Here is a 16,958-nt window from a genome sequence, read left to right on the forward strand (position 1 = left end):
AACTCCGTTCACACTTAAGCTTGGTATTACACATAAAGTTCCCATTCACTTCAATTGCAATTCTGCCTGGAATACCAATCTAGGCCACTGCAGTGAGAACAATGCTGTCTACTTCCGACACACATCTTCATGCATGAGTGCATTAACAGCTGATTGATTGGTTGGTGTTCCGTGCGGCAGCTGGCTGGTTATTGATGGCGTTTCCTAAGGATAGGCCTTTAGTAGTCTAAAAGTTGGACAACCTGTTTAAAGGGATCATGCACAAAGAGCCTCGTTTATGGAGATGCACAGCTTCTATGTGCTGCCATATAGGCCATAGCGGATATGACATCATCTAACAGAACATACCACTTTTTTTGCTGTCTGATTCATATGGAACCCAGCAGGGAAAAAACAACAACTAATATTAAATCTCATATACTGAGGTCCATTAATTCTACCCCCCACAGTTGGTGCCATATTATGACTCCACGTACCTTGGAAGTTGTACAGTGCTGTAATGCCATGTGAATGAGCCCTAATGTGTATAGGCTTTTGTGACTTCTACCATTCTACAGTGTATAAGCCACCACTTACTTGGTGTCTTTGTTCATATCATTCCTTTTGGTCCAAGACCAGGCTGAATGCCGATAAGAAAATAAAATGTTCGTTTCATTTCACCCTAAGCCACTAACTGAACAGTGCAATGATTTTTCAACTCTATGCAGTTTCAGCTTTCAGCCACGCAGGGATAATTAATCTCTACAGTCACTACGGACGGGACACAAGGCGCAAACAAATCCTTTCACTTACTTGACAGGCTGATATTTACATTATGAGTTTCAGGCTGAACATAGCTATGAAGAAAATGGCCAAAGACATTTATCATGTACTGCTAATAATTCTGTAAACAAGAGAAAATGCACACTGGCATATCTGCCAAAAAATACCACCATGAGCAGAAAGAAACAAAATGCACAATCTTTTCTGGTTCAAGGGCCATATTGTCAGACTGAATCAATCTGAGGGGCTGTAATACAACTTAGAAACTGAATTAAAGGGCTATTACCATCTGAGACATTCATAGCATATACTTTCGATATACCACAAGTTTCTGATAGGTGGGAGTCCTGGAAGTAAAACGTACACCTGATGGATCCCCATCTCCCCCATTCACACTAGCGATAGCAAGAAATTGGGCCTGCATGCATGCAGTTCTCACCACTTAAACAGCTGATTGTTTGACTGGTCCCACAGATTACAATAGAAGCAGCCACACTTGTTCACGGCCAATTAATCCTTCTGGAGTGCCACAAAGATGTTAGGAGAACCTCATTTTACCAATATGTAGGGGTCTCAGACAGTCACATAGGGCATGCTTAGCATTTACCCATCCCATCGCTGCAATGTGGACCATTCTTCTTGCAGACGGGAAATGTATTTAAAAAACTATTCAAACTCCTATCATATCTTCATAGACCAAACTATTAGGTCCTCAGAGGATACATTTTACTACTCAGACAGCCACTACGTACAGTCAGACGGGCAGAAGACGTTAGGCAGGGATTACATGGCGAGTACTCAAGAGTCGCCAGTCGCCCACCCTTCCTCTAAAACTATGAGGATCGCGTGTACCATACGTGTATGGGTATTTCCAGTAAATGCAGTTAAAGTGATCACATTTCCTGGCTACATATTGTAATAGTTCTATTATAATAAAGTAGATTAGAAAGTCATGAGGAATTCAGAAGGTTAATGGTTCTCCTCCAGCTCAAGATGGAGTATGAGCAAGACAATTCATTGCACTGTAATGAAATCAAATGCAATCAGAGATCTCAGAATAGGATTAATATAGATAATACAGTATAAGCTTACCGGGTTCTCTAATACATATAAGAAGATCATTTTAGGATTCAAGACTTCATATCACTAATATCTGGTTAAGGACATAGTGCAAGTCCCAACAAGACATTGCCATGGCCAAGAAATAAAGCCCAGCATCTTAGCTTTCGAATGATACCAGGATCACATCTGTAGATGCAACGTTTAGGGAGCAGCACTTGTTTGATGGCTTTGGGAAGATATACACATAGGCAGAAGTTGCATGTATGAACGCTACACACCTGCCTTGAATTTTTAGCCATATATTCTGCAAAATGTTATGAATTGATGCAAAGTTGCATGAAGGTGCCTATAACTGAAGTGCCAAGTGTTTTTTTTTTTCAGAAGACATACAAGTAAGGTGAATATGAATTACATATATTTAAAAAAAGGTTAAATTACATTTATCATCCTAGGAACATCTGTCACTAATCTATTGATTCTCATTTCAATGTTAAATCGGAAAGGTCCTTCGAATACGCCCAAGGTTAATGAGTCTAGCGAGTCTTTATCTTCAACTCCGAATACATATTGTATTCACTGCCCAAGTAACAGACATGTTCTGCCTTGTTAGAACATTCAGACATGTCAGCATTAATATCCACAAACTATACATGCATAATTAACTTGGCGTGTAGCGTAGAAAATACAAAACAGGAGTAAATGCAGCTGCAGTCCAACCGCCAACCAGCGTCTCCACCATAATGCATGCAGGATTGATTGTAATCCCATAGTGTGCAACTGTGTATGGATCTGAAACGGCATAAGTATCAAGATCACTTGCAGAAATCTACCGCATCTTAAGTGTTAAGATCAACACTTAAAGCCAAGTAGAATATGTAATCATCCATCAACCCAACCTTTAAAAAAAAAAGTCAAAAAGATGAATTCCACAAGGCAAAGGCTTCTGAAGACAGTGATGCGGGGACGACAGAATGGTTTCTGTCACTTGAACAGTGAGGGCGTATTGTCAGGGTGCGCAAACGTATAAATTATACATGGCAAGATGAAGTGCTATTAAATTACTAACAGTCACATTAAAATTGGAAAAACCCTTCCGGAAAGGTCACTTTTTAATTTTAGATTTAGAATTTATGTCTCATGTAAATATATTTGGCACATAAATCACTTCTAACCCCTTAGTGACAACCAAATTTAGTCTTACAGTAAATCATCTCCCCTTTTGCGTTCCACTGGTCATAGCCTTTTTTTTGGTAGCTGCAGGACATCTTGTATTTTGCGGGATGAGTTCTAGTTTTATAGGAACTAATTGAGATAAATATAATCCATTGCTGAAGGGAAGGGGTGGGGGGAGGGGAGACAGACAAAGCCATTTCACCATTGATTATTGGTATTTATTTTCATGGTGTTCACTATTCTACAGGTCATTGCAATTCAAGTTATGTTTTACTACTTTTGCACAATGTTAACACTTTTTAAATATTTTCCATTGACAGAGCTGTAGGAGGGCTGTTTTTTTATGTGATGACTTTATTCGTACCATTCTGGAATATACATGACATTTTGATTAACTTTTATTCCTGTTTTGGGAAAGCAAGATTAACAGATAACTGCTACTTTAGCATTTTTATTTTATGAAGTTTACCATGGTAAATAAATGTAATATTTTAAAATGTGGATTGTTATGTGGCGATACTAGCGCAGCAAAAATTTTCTGTAAAACACTTGGATGTCAGAGTCAGTAAAGACTATGGCATCTGTGATGTTAACCATCTATTGCCTGCTTGATCCAGCTGCCCACATTTTGCTCTGCAGGCAGACTGAAGTGACATTTGTAAACTCAGTATTCCCAACCCCACTTCAAACTGCTGGAGCTTCGGTTTTACTGGTGCTACAGACAAGGTATTGATTTAATTTTAAAAACACGGATCTTGAGAACAAAAGCATACTGTAGCTCTGAGAGAAATCAGAGATACAACAGTTGGAAGCAGAACAAGCTGTGTTCGTCCAGAATTGCAATCAACAATTATATGAAAAAAACAAATTCACAGGCCTCATTTAGATTGCGCCATTACGAAGTTGAGTAGAGCACCCATTGAGGTACAATGGGAATTTAGTGTACCGCTGATATCACATGTAATACGCTCTACCGAATAACTGTATGAACACAACGTTTTGGAGAATTGCTCTGCGCACCTCCGTATTGCATGACATAAAGCAGTTTCAGCTGTAAAGCTACCATGCTATGTCTATAAGACATTAGGCACTGTTGGAATGAGAGCCAACCTTATGAATGATAAAAAAACATGGAACACTACTTAAAATTTTCCTGTAACCACTGGTTCAAAACTTGGACACTCCTGTGTTTATTTTTCTATCTAAGAGTCGAGGTTCTCAACCTGTGGTATGTGTTCCCCTTGAAGGTACACACCACGTCTCTAGAATGCACTTGGACTGTTCAAATGCTGATAGGTGAAGCATGGTATATAATAATCATAGTCTTCATGGCGCTTTGATGAATCTTATTTGAGTGGAGGGCACTTGGCTTTAAAGGGTCTGTTGTGGTGCAGAGTGTTAAGGCAGAAGAAATGCAGTCCTAAGCTCTTGCTCACAACCTGAAGATTGTGGGTTTCAATCCCCGCATGGTTCAGGTAGCCGGATCAAGGTTGACTCAGCTTTCCATCCTACCAAGGTCGGTAAAATGATTACCCAGCTTGCTGGGGGTAAAAGAGGACTAGAAAAGGCAACGGCAAGCCACCCCGCAAAAATAGCCTGTCAAGAAAATGTCACCATGCAACGTACCCCTACAAGCCAGTAATATCTCAGTGCTTGCACCAGGGGACTTTACCTTTACCTACTTGGCTTGAAGAAATGTCTTTAACCCCTTCCCGCTCCAGGACGTACATTTACGTCCTGGAGTGTCGGGGTATGTATGAAGAGAGGTCGCAGGGGGACCTCCCCTCAAACAGTGCAGGCCTCAGCTGCTTATTACAGCTGACACCCGCGGCCAATCGCGGCTTTTAACCATTTAAATGCCACTGTCAATTCTGACAGCGGCATTTAAATCCCCCTAACAATGTTCGGGGGTTCCCGTATGGCCACCCCCACGTGAAATCACAGGGAGCCGTACAGGTGTCATGGCAGCAGGGGGCTTTCTGAAAGGCCCCAGGGCTGCCTTAGCAGACTGCCTATCAAGCAGTCCCCATGGTGTGGCTTTATAGACTGCCTGTCAAACCGCAGTATGACATAATGCTATATCTGACACCCGCGGGCAACAGCCCTGACAAGCCGCGCGGCATATCTGGGCTGTTAACCCTTTAAAATCACCCGAATGACCCCCTTCCACCTTATTTTTCTGGGAAGAAAGCAGCCATTTTTGCTAATCCTTATAAAAGCACACGAATGCAGCATAGGACCATTAACTATTATAATGGTATTCTGAGTTCAGATGAATATTCTTGCACTTTTTCTGGGACATATACTTACATGCTACTGAAGTAATGCTGGCAGGTAGTTTGGGCAAAAACGAATGCTGGTCAGTCTCGAGTTCATCTGCTTCATTCAGCTGACCTATGTGAGATGAATGGGCCAGTGGTGCTAGTGGTGTCTGTGTCACATTCATTTGTTCCAGTCCTTCAGGATCCCCATTCTCTTCCCGAATCCTCGCCCGTCTCCACTGGATTAATGCCACTCGATCTCGTATTGACTTTCCAACAATTTTCACATCGTTCTCATGGAAAAATCCCGATTCAACCTTGGAGGAAAAAAAAACATTTACATCAACATCTGAGAGTTGATCTGCTCATTGCATTATACCGGTGACTTGCCAAGGCACAATTCAATGCTTTCTATGTACCCAATGTGTGCAAAACAGTTCAAATCCTGCTTCTTGTCTACATAGTTTTCTTAATAAGCTGGATAGCAATCAGTATGGTCAGAGTGATACTACAGCTGCTACCGCCCAACTTTCCCAGACCAGAGAGCAAATATATTTAGTTTTGCAGCAATACAAGAGCAGGGTACAAGACCAGACAGCCCCACCATTCAAGAGCACTGAAAATTTGGGGGAAAATTAGGGGAAGGATGGAGGGAAAGAAAAGAGAGACATTTAAAACTCTATTCCAGACAAGCATCTGTATACAAAATCAGTTATATAGATACATTACAGATTAAATTGAATCTGCATTTGCCGCCATTGCTTTTATTTTGCCCTGGACAAAAAAACTGATTTTTTTTTTGCCCAACATATATCCAGCCCAGACCTGTATAAGGGATGTTACTGATGAGGTTCCATTATGAGGAAGGCCACTGGCTGCAGCAGTCATGTGTTTAAACAAGCATGTCACCAGTTTAGCCAATGTGGATACAGACCAGCCGGGGAGTACAGCGGCCCGTGTGTGCGGAGAGTGGTTCTGTAACCCTTGTGATGCTGCAATCAGTAGGAGTCAAAACAGCCAAAATCAATAGAATCCTCTCTACTATTGCAGTGCCATAAATGGAGGGTGTTGGGCAACAAATACTCGTGCCCAGTCAAATGCTGCTCAGGGGCTAATGGGGAATGTCTGGGAAAACAGAAGTGGTCCACTTATTCTAGCAACAGTGCCACTCTTATCCACAGGCTGTGTCAAGTATTGCAGCTCAGCATTCATTTCATACTTTGATAAAACATGTTACCAAAGTCAAGCTAGTTACAAGGGAGGGCCTGTAATAAATCCTTAAAAGTGGGTTTTCTTCTAAAGACATTTATCCTTTACCCACAGGACAGGGGAGGTCTGCTGGACCCCCAAAACAGCACACCGTAAATCCCCCATCCCATCTGAACAGAGCAGGGGCACTCATGGGTGATCACTTCTTCATCCACTTTTAGGGTATGTTCACAAGTAGCAGAAATAGTGTGCATTCTCTGCAGCAAAAAGTGTGCCAATTTTGGGTGTACATCCGTAGAAGGCTTTACTCTTCTTGAAAGGGTGAAATCAGCTGCAGATCTGAACCAATGCCATGAATTTCTGCCGCAGAAATTACATTGATTTTGGTATTGATTTTCAACTGCAGAAAAATCAGCACCATTTCTGCTACGTGTGAACATACCGTTAAGATACAGGCGGAGATAGCCAAGCACATTGATCTCCCGGGCTCATTTAAGTGAATGGGGTCCATGGAGTTTGCCGTTCTCAGGATTAGTGGTGGTCCCAGCACTCAGGCCCCCAGTGTTCAAACAGCTGTAGCCTTCACTGTTGATGAGTATAAATGGCTTTTATGGGAAAACTATTTTAAAAAAAGGAGTGTTTGCGGCCAGTAAATTGCAGGACATTACTATATATAATGCATTCTATTTCCTATGTCAGCATCTTTGGGGGAAAAAAAAAAAAAAGTGCTCAAAACACACGCGGCTCACTGCCCGCTCATTCTGCAGGATCATCAATTCCCTGACGCAGGGTCAATGTGAGCCCCACCACTAAGGACGGCTGTTCCAGCAACACTAGTGCTGTGCCTGCATTATCCCTCTACAGATCATCCTCCTCTCAGATCAGAAGGATGATTGATCCAAGTATTGGCGTTCTCTTCTTAGAATACAAACACGGTATTGATCTCATTAGAAAAAGCAATTTTCTTCCCTTGTTGTAAAACCATTTCCTAAGCATCTAATACTTGATCTCATAATACTGAACGTCTTCTTCATAATAAGGCACAAATCTAACAAAAATTCTTCCATATATATGTATGAAGAGTCTCGCTCATCATACATTAGAAAAAATAAATCTTCTTAAAAGCTCTCAATTTGCATCAAACCACAATAGAAATATGGTTTATAAGAACGTGAAGGGGAAGGAAAGCAAAAGTCAAAAGGTTATAAATCTATCTGGTGGCAAAAGGGATTGTTCCACTTCTAGTCATTTTGCTGCAGGAAGTACACAGCTCCATACATCATTCAGTGGCCTGGGTTGGTACTGCTGGTCAAGTCCCATTCACTTCAATAGGACTCAGGCTGCAGCAAAGCAGCTAGAAGTGGAGCTACCGTTTAAAGGATCTCAAAATATGGTTGCATGCGTGGTCTGTGTAAATACATGCGGAAGCATGACACAATGCCATATAACAAAAAAGGTATATGTACATGGCAGAATCAACATTGTATTTTTCCGCATAGATTCCACCAAAATAGCCGCGGTTCAGTCACATTTCTGCTACAGATTTGCAGTTACTATGGATGACCATGTGCAGCTATCCCAACACAAAATCTGCATCAAGCATCAACAAGTCCACTAAAGTGATCAACCAAGAGTACATCACAGCCCATGCGTCAGACCCCTCAGTGCAACATAAGGGTAAAATACTTGCAATGCAAGAAGTCTCCAGCAGTCAGAGCTGACTCAATCAAGACTCCAGGGGGCGTTTAGAGGCAGGACAGAGCCTGGACCAGAGCTGCAGATGAACCGCCCAATAGAGGGTCCACCTGTCATTTGCATATTGCGCAGGAAGAGCATCAATATTCATATTTCATAAAGCTATGCATTGGAGAATTGTGGATAATGTGTGCAATATATGCGGCGTACTATACAACTGGTGATTCCTTACACAGTTCCCTAATATTTTCCTTACTAAAGCTTTAAGGTAGAGCTGCAATATAAAAACAGAGGTTGCGCTTCAGTCAGTACTTTTACCATTTCTTGTGCAACATCTTCAGGAGTTTCCTTCTCCAAGTCAAAAGTAAACTCAATGGCTCCGTTATCTTTGGGTTTTCCTTTTAACTTCTTAGGGTCCTCCACCCACAGTCTTAAGGCAATCGTGGACTTCCTGCCGTGGTCTTCCTCTGCAAGTTCCACTCTCACACCAGTGTCTTCAGCAAAGAAAGCATGGCTTAATAAGTCTTTAATTTCATATCTGAAACATAAAAATACAAGTTATAAGAAGAACCTGATACCTGTTCATTGCTTCAGGGTAATGAGATTTTTCTTCTAAGACTATAGATTAGGATGGAAAAAGAGAGTTGTCCATCGATCAAGGAGTTTTAGGCCTTGTTCGCTCAATACAAAGTTTAGTGCACTTGTATGTATTCTTTCAGGAGACTTATTTTAGGATACATTCACACAAGGCATATTTGTTGCCAGAAGTTCTGCAACTGAAAATCCGTTCCATTCATCTGAATGAGATTAAATGGAAAGTCACGCACTTTGTAGTAACCTTTCACACACTGCATTTGGTTTCTGAAGAAAAAACATACTAAATAAGAGAAACCCACTGCTGTACTCCAATAATGTCCAATGTATATTAGGGTAGGAACTTTTACATAAGTATTCCAGGTAGAGAACATAAAAAGCTATTTGGAACCTAAACTTGAAGTAATTCAGCTACCCTCTTAAAAACAGTGCCACATCTGTAAACCGGTTGTGTGCGGTATTGCAACTCAGCCTCACACATTTTAAAATTTCCTTTGGAAGTAAAACGTTGAATTCCAAAAACCTTATGTGGCAGTAGTTTTAGTCCGAGTACAGAGACTCCCCACCAGTAGCTAAAAATTGGTTTAAGCACTCATTCGAACACTCTCTCAACCTGCTAGCTGAAGATGGGCTCAATAGAAAGTCTATGCTTCTGCTGCCTAGTTCTAGTAACTGGCGGGGGTCTCAACACCCAGAATTTAAAAAAAATTTAATATGCAACCATTTTTCAAAAACTTTTGACATGTCATGGGGACATATCAAAAGTTTTTGGAAAGGAGTTACACTAACTGCAATACCAGACACAACCTGTGGTCAAGTGCGGCACCATTTCTGGATGAAAGCAGCTATATTTTTCTAATCCTGCACGACTAACATTTTAGAATCGGCCAAAAGCGGCCATTGTGCCATGAACCTAAACAGCAACTAATGTGCAAAGCTACAGATCTGTAAAAAATACAGCTAGTACATACTAGCATGTCAACAAACGATGACATTGCCATGAACTCTACTCTGGATTTTGACGTGTTCAACATTATCTGTATCGCCTATCTGCACTAACCTAATCCTTAGCATCAAATTTAATGAATCTCCCTGGTAACAACCATCCACCATGTAGTCCTGAAAAGGTGAATACGAGTGCACAAAGACACAGAAGACACCGTACCCCTGCAGAATTCAATGTCTCATTGCTCAGAATGACAATATCTTCAGGAAGGGAATTTTAAGTGGCAATTTTGGGAAGGTATTCACTGTAAAATTCTATGACCTAAGCACGTTGTATATGACAAAAGCTATGTTCACACCAAAATTCTCCTAAAATAGACAAAGAACCTGCCTATAGGCTATAATGGGCCTGATGCATGCAAAAAGGAGCGCCCTTTTAGCATACAGTCTAGCAATATGCATGGATGCATTTCTTCCACTGTATTGAACATACAGTGCATTGCTAAAGTATTCACCCCTTGGTGGATTTTTTTCCCCTAGTTTTATTGCATTACCACCCAGACATAAAATGGGTTTTGACATTTAGATTTCATGTAATGAACCTGACAAAATAGTTTACATTGGTACAGTGGTTAAAAAAAAAAAAAAAAAGGGATGAGGGCATATGCATTTTGCTCCTTTGCTAGGAAGCCCCTGAGGCTAGAGCTACATGGAATTTTTGTAGTGCTACTAATTAATTTTGACTATCAAGTGACTGACGCAGTCCAATCTGTAGCGCTACAAAAAGCTGCAATGTAGTCTAGGGATAAATAAGGTCCAGTCCAACCAATTGGCTTTAGAAGTCATGTAATTTGTCGAATAAGGTTCCCCCATTGCGCAGAGGCACATGATCTGTCACATGTCTTCGGTATAAATACACTTGTTCTCAAAAGGCCCCACCCGAGCCTGCACCACCACTAAGGTTGGCTTTAACCGGGCCGACCGTCACCCGAGTCATCGCTCCAAAGAGCAATTATTGGCAACAACTGTCCCATGTAAATAAAGGACCCGACTGGGCAAATGAGTGAGAATTGCTAATTTTTCTGAGTACATCTTTAGCTCACCCAAAAATCAAGTAATTATCGGCCCATGTAAACAGGCAGTACTTTATGAACAATTGTCCATTTTCTCTAAATGGTGGTGGGCAGCCGAAAGATCTTCAGCGTGTTCCACTTCTATTCAGCGAGTACAGCATTGTTCCCATGTAAAAACACAGGAGCAATAGTTGTTGGAGGCTGGCGGTGCTTAAGCACCCTACAGTTGTCCCATGTGAAGCCCCCCTACACTGGCAAGAAACAAAACAGGAATAGGACATGCAATTAGGTTTTCTTTTTTCTTCAGTGAAAAAAAAACCAAAACAAACACTCTATAGGCTATGATGGGGCCCCTGTGCAATCTGTGGATTAACATGGACAGCACAAGAGCCCAAATTTGGTAGTGTATTGGAGGCCGATGGTGAAGGAGTTGGAGCAGCTTTGCTTGGAAAAATGGGCAAAAATCCCAGTGTCCAGATGCAAGTAAATAGAATTATACCACAAAAGACTTGCATCTACAACTGCAGCAAGAGTGGCTGCACAAAAGTATTGACTTTAACGGGGTGAATACCCGAGCACATTAAGAAAAAAAAAAGTAAAAGGTTTTCAATTTAGCCGTACTGTGAAACAAATTCTTAACACACAGGCGAATGCCATATCAAGTTGAGAAACTCAGCCCAAAATAGTGCGTTTTCCATTTGGAAATGCCTCACATTGCTTCTGTGAAATTGCGATCATCAGGCGTGTGCATCACTAAACAAAGTCGCTCCAGTGAATAGGTCCATTCTAAAGAATGAACTTCATATGCATTCGAGTTTTCTGCATCTCGCCCAAGATTCTCATCAGTGTGAATGTAGCCCAAAATTTTTTGCACCATGAAAGTAGTCAGCAGGTTGTATAAATCAAATCGCACAAACCCCCAAAAATCAATTTTAATTCCAGGGTGTAATGCAACTAAACAGAAAAAAAAACACCAAAGTGTGTGATTACTTTTCCAAGGATCCCCTAGTGTAACTGGGACTGAAGCCTCTATTTAAGATACTTTATGAATCAATAGGAAACATATACAACTATATGGCATACAGTTGCCACATCCATTGAGACTATAGACTCACCATATCGATACATGTTCCTAGCTCATACTGCATATTTATGGGAGGGGGGGGTGAGAAGAAAGAAGAGCGAGTAGTCTTTCTATAGCATGCATGCACTTGGAGTCCGGCTATTTCTTGATTGCTCTGTTTTGCTAGATCAGTCATAATAGAGTCTGTACAGAAACGGCTTTACTTGGAAGCTTTCCTATTTTAGAAGCTTAGGCTTCAGCATTTTCTTTTCCTGAGAGGTTATTTGTTTTAGATATAAAAAGCACGTTAACAATACTTTATTTACCAGGACCGTCCTCTGCTCAGCTGACCCACAGAAGACAAGTCATCAGGACCTGCACCGTACAAGACGCGATGCCAGGTCTTTAGGAGATCCTGGAGGCCTTCTCCATAGAGCCGGCACTACATGGGCAAACATCCCCACAGCAAACCTGTAAATGTCAGTCTGCTAATTACTATTCATTACATGGAGGATGCAGATCTAATGGCCTCACCTCTCCTCCTTGTTCTTGCAGATGCACTCCCCAATTATCTCTTTGATTTCAGGGTCTGACACTTTCTCAAAACTTGCTGGTTTCACACCCTGGAAAAAGATAGGAGCTGAATTATCAATGTGTTTGAACCAAGTTCTCATGACAACAGCAGCTTAAAAAAGGAAATTGACACCTTCGGTGGGGAGGGGGGGGGGGGGGGGAGGGGGGGCGAGGACAGCTATTTCTTCACTTAAATGTATGTATTTTGGGCAGACACTCATTTACGCACTGTTAAACTACTGCATCTGTAGAAGGTGCAGAAGATAAACTTGACTTTGCCCATTAGGATAGCTTTCTGTCCCATGGTTTACTTGCCCCTTTCAGTCGCTTTGCAATGGGTTTTGTTGTAGTGCGACAGATGCTAATAGTTTTACAATGGCTTACAATAGATAACTTGTAGGGGAAAGTTATCACATTCACAGTTAAACTCTGCTAACCCTGTACATACCACTGTATATAATAGATACTGCAGTCCAAGGGGTCTTTTACACCGGATTGTCTGGTGCAGAAGCATCTAACAGTCCTCCCAGCGTTAATCCCTCATGTGTTTCCACGCAGGAACGATCGTTGTTCAGTGAATGGATGCAGAGCGCGCCAAAGATCACTTCCGGCCACCCACTTTTACTTGATCAAGGGATTATTCTGATTGTCATTATGAAGTCGGGAAGGAGTTTCCCCCCAAATGGGCTAATTGGCATCTCCCTCTTAGGGGTTTTTGTCTTTCTCTGGATCAACTAGGGGGTTGAAATAGGCTGACCTAGATGGACATGGTCTTCATTCAGCCTAGCATACTATGTTACCTCCATTCACAGTAAACAGGCAGTCATTCATAGATAAACGAATGCCTGTTTGTCATTCTGTTTCAGCAGGCATAAAAAGGAAACCAATTTTTGTTCAATGTTGGACTGGACTGAAAGTGCAGGAGAGGAGAGATAAGGACTGAAATTCATGCCGTCCGTTCAGCCTCACTGACGGACCTTCTATTGGGACTAAAGGCTCTTTTACACCGAATGATTATCGTTCAAAGAAAAAAATCATTCAAATGAGCGAAAACAATCATTCGTTGTTAAATTATTGCCTGTGTTCACAATGAATGATAGAGTTTGCTTTTTGTTCACGATTCATTTTATACGGGCATAAAAATCAATAGTCATTCGGTTTAAACACCGATCATTCAGTCATTCTCATTCACTAATACAGCGAATGTGGACTGAACGATTTCTCTGCTTAACGAGCCAACGATGTATCTGCTGTATAAACAGGCTACCGATGCGAAATCAGACATAGTTTACTCATTTAAATGGGAAACTGGCAGGTCCAAAGGCCTCCATTCACAATAAACAAGCATTGGTCATAAGTGAACTGCCTGCTTACACGGGCCGATCCGGCGTTCAGTCTTCTGCATGCAGAAACTGAATGAGAAGCGAACAACTTGTCGTTCAGTTGGTGCATGCATGTACACTGAATAATCGTTTAGACTCGCAGGAATCTGAACGATCAACAGCCCGTGCAAAAATCACCTTTTGGCCTCATGTCCACGGAGAAATTTTATTTAGCAAATCCGCACGTGAAAAAAAAAAATCCATATCCCATAGGAAAGTCTTGACCATCCACAGGTAATTAAAGAGCCGCAGATAGTATTATAAGTGATTTGCGAATTTTATGCGCGTAAAAAAACCCGCAACATGCTCCATTTTAGTACGGATCACTCATGCGGGAGCTCAGAGCTCATATCTCAATTGATCTCCCGCATGAAAAAAAAGAAAAGAAAAGAGGCAATTATAGTGCACCCGCAGCAGAAATCCACACGGGCCTGATATTCCCCGTGGACATGAGGCCTTGGGGTCCTTTTACTTGGGATGACTGTCGGACGCTGATCGCTACCATGCTTTTACAATGATCGATATTGCTCACTGAATGGAGGCGGAGCGGGCCAGTGATCTCTTCCGACCGCCCAACTACATTCAGAGTAAGGGGCAATCGTTCAGAGATTAATGACTATTTACACTGGCAGATTATATCGTCTGGTTTTTATGCCTGCCTAAAACAAATCGGAAGTGAACATTGTTTGGCCAATTGTTGGCAGTATTTACACTGCATAATGATCATTCAGCTTCACACAATCCAATGATTATCTGAATGATCGTCATTTTGTGTAAAAGGGCCCTTAAACTTTAGTGTTTATATACAGCGAAAGGTGGAAACTGCAGAGGATTAAACTGTGCAAAACTTTTAGTTAAACCCTAGTGCAAAAATGAGATTCGAGCCAGTAGCCTGGAATATTGAGGAGCTACAGGCTTCCCACTGCTGCTTGACAGATTGCTCCCTAAATCCAGTAATGAGGGGGAGAATCTGTCAGTCCACAGCTCATGAATATGCAGACTGAGGGCAGCATTAAAGGGGCATTATGGGACTTTTTATAACTCCCAAAACACACCTTTAATGTAGGTGACAGAACCCCTTTAATGGTCAGTTGTCTGCATTTGCAGGATCAATTTTATAACCCAAATCATTACAGAAATTGAAAGCCACATTTAAGAGAAAGAATAAGGGACATTAAATGGTATTATGGCACTCATATAAGTGAAATGCAGGATATTACAATGCAATCAGCCTTTTATTGCTGCCCATTCACTAATGTGAGACGTTCTAGCGCTCACTACAATAGATCAATGACACATTTGGTAGAATCAAAAGCCATGTTAAAGGGAACCCATCATCAACTTTCACCCTCAACTTCATTATCGGCATAAAAAGGTGGCAGTGCGGTGACTCAGGGGACACATGTTTTATACTCACCTGATCGCTTCTTTCTGTGATATTCCCCAGCAAAGTCAGTGTGAGCATCTCTCATTCATCTCTATGGGATGAGCATACGCAGAAAAGGGCTGCTGGCACACACCGACTTTGTCGGGGATCACCACAGGAACAAAAGTTGCACCCGGGCACAGGATCCTTAGGGGGCCCTTAAGGCCTCTGCTGCATATAGGGAGCCCAGTACTATGGATAAAGCATTATAGTTGGGGGCCCTGTTACAGGTTTTGCATTGGGGCCCAGCAGCTTCACGTTACGCCTCTGGCTGGATCTATACATTAATCTTTTACACTAAACACGAAAACATATGTTCATCTTAATGCTTATAAACCTGTATGAAAAGTGCTTAATAATTCCACACGACTTTCTGCTTGTCTGTTACAGGCTTCCAGGGAAGTTCAGCCAATTGTGGCTAATTAAATCACACACATAATACAATTAGCCATTGTTGCTGGACCGCTTGACAGTCTGCTAGAAAAAAAAAAATTACATGTACATGGCGAGGACGGGTTTGTCAAAGCTTAACGATAAGGAAAGAAGCAGAGAAACTACACAAAGGAAAATGGAGAGCAGCAGCATCACGGAGAAGCAGAATCGCGTTTATATCTGCAGCATTTCCTCTACGTGCGAACATACCCAAAAGGGGTTTTCGGTTAGGTCATCAATATCAGAGCAGTTGGGGCCAATTACTGGAATCCTTGTCAATCAGCTGTGTGTAGAAGCGGTGGGCTCTTCATTGTATACCGGACACTGCAACACATGTTTTGTAGCGGTGGTTCCCCGTATTGTAGCTGAATCCCATTCATCTGAATGGAACTGTGCTGCTCATAGGCCATCGGACCAACGGATGTAACGTCACAGACGAATGAAGATGGGGGAGCGCACTTATGAATGCCACAAACTTCAATCAGCTGATCGACAAGGGTGCTCAGAATTAAAACACTCCCATGATCAGATATTGATGACCTAGCCTGAGGATAGGCCATCAATATTTTAGTCCTGGAAGAACCCTTAATGAGCTTTGCATTCTTAAGACAAACCTAAAAACAGCACAATATACAACAATAGATGTGGTAAAAGAATGGCATTGAAAAACATAAGGCATTTTATTGGGATTTGTTGCTTTAAACAATTGTATATTGTTACATTTGCAATCCATACCCCACTTGTTTGGTCTGGAAAGTTATGGGTGGACTTTTAACTGCAGTGGTCAGGCTTGGTATTGCAAACATTCATTTACATGGAAAGTTTGCAATACCAAGCCTGGCCACTGCACTGCACTGGAAATGGAGCTGTCTGCTTCCTGCATAATCAGCTCAGTGTGCAAGTGCGCTGGTCTGGCAGACAACTGATTGAGGGGGGCCTCAGGCAGCAGACCTTCTACTATTGATATCCATCCAAAAGATTGTCCAGTTGTAAAATATTGGTGGCTTACCTCTTTAAGTGGAACTGTTCTAGGTGTTTAAGTGTTAAGCAGCAACCACTAGTTTTCATGCGCCAATAAGGAAAGAGTTAGAAAAGTTTTCTCGACTTGTATATTAAGCCTAACCATTGTATAGTGGAAAGTTGTCACTTTCTAATATACAGGATATCACAAGACAAACTCCCATACAGAATAAAAACGGTCTGGTAGACCATGATACAATTTAGCATAAAAGTTGCAGGGGAACTGACATGACGGCCATTTTGAATGTGGCCATCTTGGATTCAACTATTATTTGTGAAACTGCCAGT

General features: G+C 41.6%; 1 protein-coding gene across 2 annotated transcripts in view; it reads right to left on the reverse strand.

The window, feature by feature from the left end:
- Positions 1-16,958, reverse strand: part of WNK2 (WNK lysine deficient protein kinase 2) — a 170,811-nt gene that overhangs the window by 64,247 nt on the left and 89,606 nt on the right. For both annotated transcript variants that reach the window (XM_066596508.1, XM_066596507.1), the window contains exons 6-8: positions 12,372-12,460; positions 8,481-8,700; positions 5,308-5,575 (exon numbers count right to left, since the gene is read on the reverse strand). In XM_066596508.1, coding sequence (XP_066452605.1) covers positions 5,308-5,575; positions 8,481-8,700; positions 12,372-12,460 — 577 coding nt within the window. The remainder of the gene's footprint in view (positions 1-5,307; positions 5,576-8,480; positions 8,701-12,371; positions 12,461-16,958) is intronic.

Source organism: Eleutherodactylus coqui, chromosome 3 (assembly GCF_035609145.1).
Source record: "Eleutherodactylus coqui strain aEleCoq1 chromosome 3, aEleCoq1.hap1, whole genome shotgun sequence".
Classification (NCBI taxonomy): domain Eukaryota; kingdom Metazoa; phylum Chordata; class Amphibia; order Anura; family Eleutherodactylidae; genus Eleutherodactylus; species Eleutherodactylus coqui.